This window comes from Limulus polyphemus, unplaced genomic scaffold, assembly GCF_000517525.1.
Source record: "Limulus polyphemus unplaced genomic scaffold, Limulus_polyphemus-2.1.2 Scaffold2695, whole genome shotgun sequence".
Lineage (NCBI taxonomy): Eukaryota > Metazoa > Arthropoda > Merostomata > Xiphosura > Limulidae > Limulus > Limulus polyphemus.
This window is the reverse complement of record NW_013668305.1, coordinates 155,249-158,194: the sequence shown is the minus strand read 5'-3', so window position 1 is coordinate 158,194 and position 2,946 is coordinate 155,249. Positions and strand designations below refer to the sequence as shown.

At 33.6% G+C, this 2,946-nt stretch overlaps 1 protein-coding gene across 1 annotated transcript in view; it reads left to right on the top strand.

Annotated features, from left to right (window-relative positions):
- LOC111087819 (helicostatins-like) overlaps window positions 1-1,409 on the top strand; it is a 17,791-nt gene extending 16,382 nt beyond the window's left edge. The window contains exon 2 of the mRNA XM_022395854.1: window positions 510-1,409. Coding sequence (XP_022251562.1) covers window positions 510-1,086 — 577 coding nt within the window. The 3' untranslated portion in view covers window positions 1,087-1,409. The remainder of the gene's footprint in view (window positions 1-509) is intronic.
- Window positions 1,410-2,946: the final 1,537 nt, after the last annotated feature.

The window sequence follows — 2,946 nt, the reverse complement described above, 5'->3', positions numbered from 1 at the left end:
AAGTTCGTCAAATACCTATAGAATGATAGGTTTCTTTTTTGTGGCGGAATGCTACAAGTTCTTCAAATACCTATAGAATGATAGGTTTCTTTTTTGTGGCGGAATGCTACAAGTTCTTCAAATACCTATAGAATGATAGGTTTCTTTTTTGTGAGTGTAAAACACTTAAATACACCTGTTCGATTTTCGATACCTCACTACTATAAAGGCTTGGTTTGGTCTGATATTTCATTGGTGGTAGTGTCCAGGGTCACTAATGAGGAGTGGAATTCTCCGAAACTAGTCTGGCTCACAGACACCCCCCCCCCACTATTACTTTAGAATGATTAACTGCCTTCATATTTCCACGTTTTGCTCTATTACTTTAGAATGATTATCTGCCTTCATATTTCCATGTTATGCTCTATTACTTTAGAATGATTATCTGCCTTCATATTTCCATGTTATGCTCTATTACTTTAGAATGATTATCTGCCTTCATATTTCCATGTTTTGCTTTATTACTTTAGAATGTCGAAAGGAATAGTTTTCACCTGCGTCTTTTTCTGGATGACCGGATCCATTGGAATTGCATTTGGCGAAGAAGGAGAGGTTTTCACGGAGAAAAGAAATCACGACCTTTATAGATTCGGTCTCGGTAAAAGAAGAGAACAACATACTGGTGATGACCTTCAAGCCAAACGAGCTGACCCTGTGTACGACTTCGGGCTAGGGAAGAGAAATGTATTCTTTTATCCTGACGAGCCTCTTTCAGAAGACGAAAATTTGTTTCTCAAATACAATGACTTCTCTCAACAACTGGAACCACTTATCTCAAATTACAAAAATAAACACGGTTTCATCTACGATTATGGACTGAACAAAAGAGATGCCGAGAAAGATCGATTTTCTTCTGGTTTGGGAAAACGGAACGAAAACAGTTTTAACTTGGGTCTTGGAAAACGCATTTTTTTAGATTCTTTTTTACCGCAAGAGTACGAAGATTTTATTAAAAGGCGGTTTCATTTTGGATTGGGAAAACGCGTGAATCGAGAGTACAACTTCGGTCTAGGCCGAAAGAAAAGAGAAATCGACCTTTTTCTTTAGAATGAAATGGTAACAAGTTTCGTTTTAAGCGTGACTCTACTGACATAGAAAATAAACTTTCGGTCATTTGTTAGTTTAAAGTGTCCTATTCTAATATCAGTAACAAACAGAAAAAGTGACTAAAGAATTATTAACTGTTAACTTTTAATCCCTGTATATCGCTTCAACCGCTTGTATGTTAGTATACATGTTTCTATTTGGTCACATGACAGAACCTAATAATTGTATTTTTCCTGCTATATTTTTATTTTTTTTTGTTTGTGCAAACTTTCAAAAAGGGATTATCTGACCAATATGGGAATATTTTTAATTTGTAACATGAGTTGCAGTAAAAATTAAACATGTTTTTGAAAAACAATTTTAGACTTTTTTGTGGTTAATACATAAACCACTCTCGTTGCTAAAGAAAACGGCTTACGTGTGATCTTATTTTGTGAATATTTTTTTTAATATTTTAAAGATCTTTGTTCGTTGCAAAAAGTTAACACACGTACACAGATTTTTTAAAGAAAAAAGCTTTGGAAATAGTGAAATAGAATAATATATATTTTTTTTACTTCTATGTCAGTTTCGAATGCACTTCTTGGACACATAAATAAAACCCTAATCAACATTCATCACATTAGAAATAGTATACACTTATATTTATTTGTTTTTAAACTCTGACGCTTATCTTTTATTGATACGTTTTTTTGTTTTTGTTTTTAAATAGGCATCTAATCATTTAGCCCATTTCTCCTGTACCCATGTAGGAATTAAATATTAGCTTAAAAGAATCAACCTTGTATTTATGTTTTAAAGAACATAAGGAATGACTAATTAACTAAATGACATATCAGGACTAACCACTTGGTAAAAAAGTCCTAATACAACATTAAATTACAACTTCATTTTCTTCTGTGATAAAATTGAAGCATCTTTAGCCTCCGCTTCTTGTGATATAAGTTAACTGAGCCTCCGCTTCTTGTGATATAAGTTAACTGAGCCTCCGCTTCTTGTGATATAAGTTAACTGAGTCTCCTCATCTTGTGATATAAGATAACTGAGCCTCCTCATCTTCTGACATAAATTAACTGAGCCTCAGCGTCTTGTGATATAAATTAACTGAGCCTCCACGTCTTTTGATATAAGTTAACTGAGTCTCCGCTTCTTGTGATATAAGTTAATTGAACCTGCACATCTTGTGATATAAGTTAACTGAGCCTCCGCGTCTTGTGATATAAGTTAACTGAGCCTCCGCTTCTTGTGATATAAGTTAACTGAGCCTCCGCTTCTTGTGATATAAGTTAACTGAGTCTCCTCATCTTGTGATATAAGATAACTAAGCCTCCTCATCTTCTGACATAAATTAACTGAGCCTCCGCGTCTTGTGATGTAAGTTAACTGAGCCACTGCGTCTTGTGATATAAGTTAAGTGAGTCTCCTCATCTTGTGATATAAGTTAACTGAGCGTCCGCATCTTGTGATATAAGTTAACTATGGCAAGCAGTATTCTGTAAAATACTTATAATATCTTTACTCTATTAAAAAACACAATCATAAACACTTTATAAGCCTAGTAGGCAATTATTATACATAAAATGTAATATTTTCATGCAAAGCATATGTCTATTAGCTATATTTCTACACACATTATTTTATGGAGTTTAAATGGGTCCTGAATTATTTTGATATCCAATCATTTGATAATTTTTATCACCCATAGTTGAGAAGTCTTGCTTTGTAAACGGAGTCTAAATTAAGCCATTTTCACGGAAGGAAGAGGGAGTATACTGGGTGTTACAAAAGACACAACTCCCCTTTTTTTTCACATTTGAATACCATTCATTATTACATGTAATCAGAGTAAAGATATCAGAT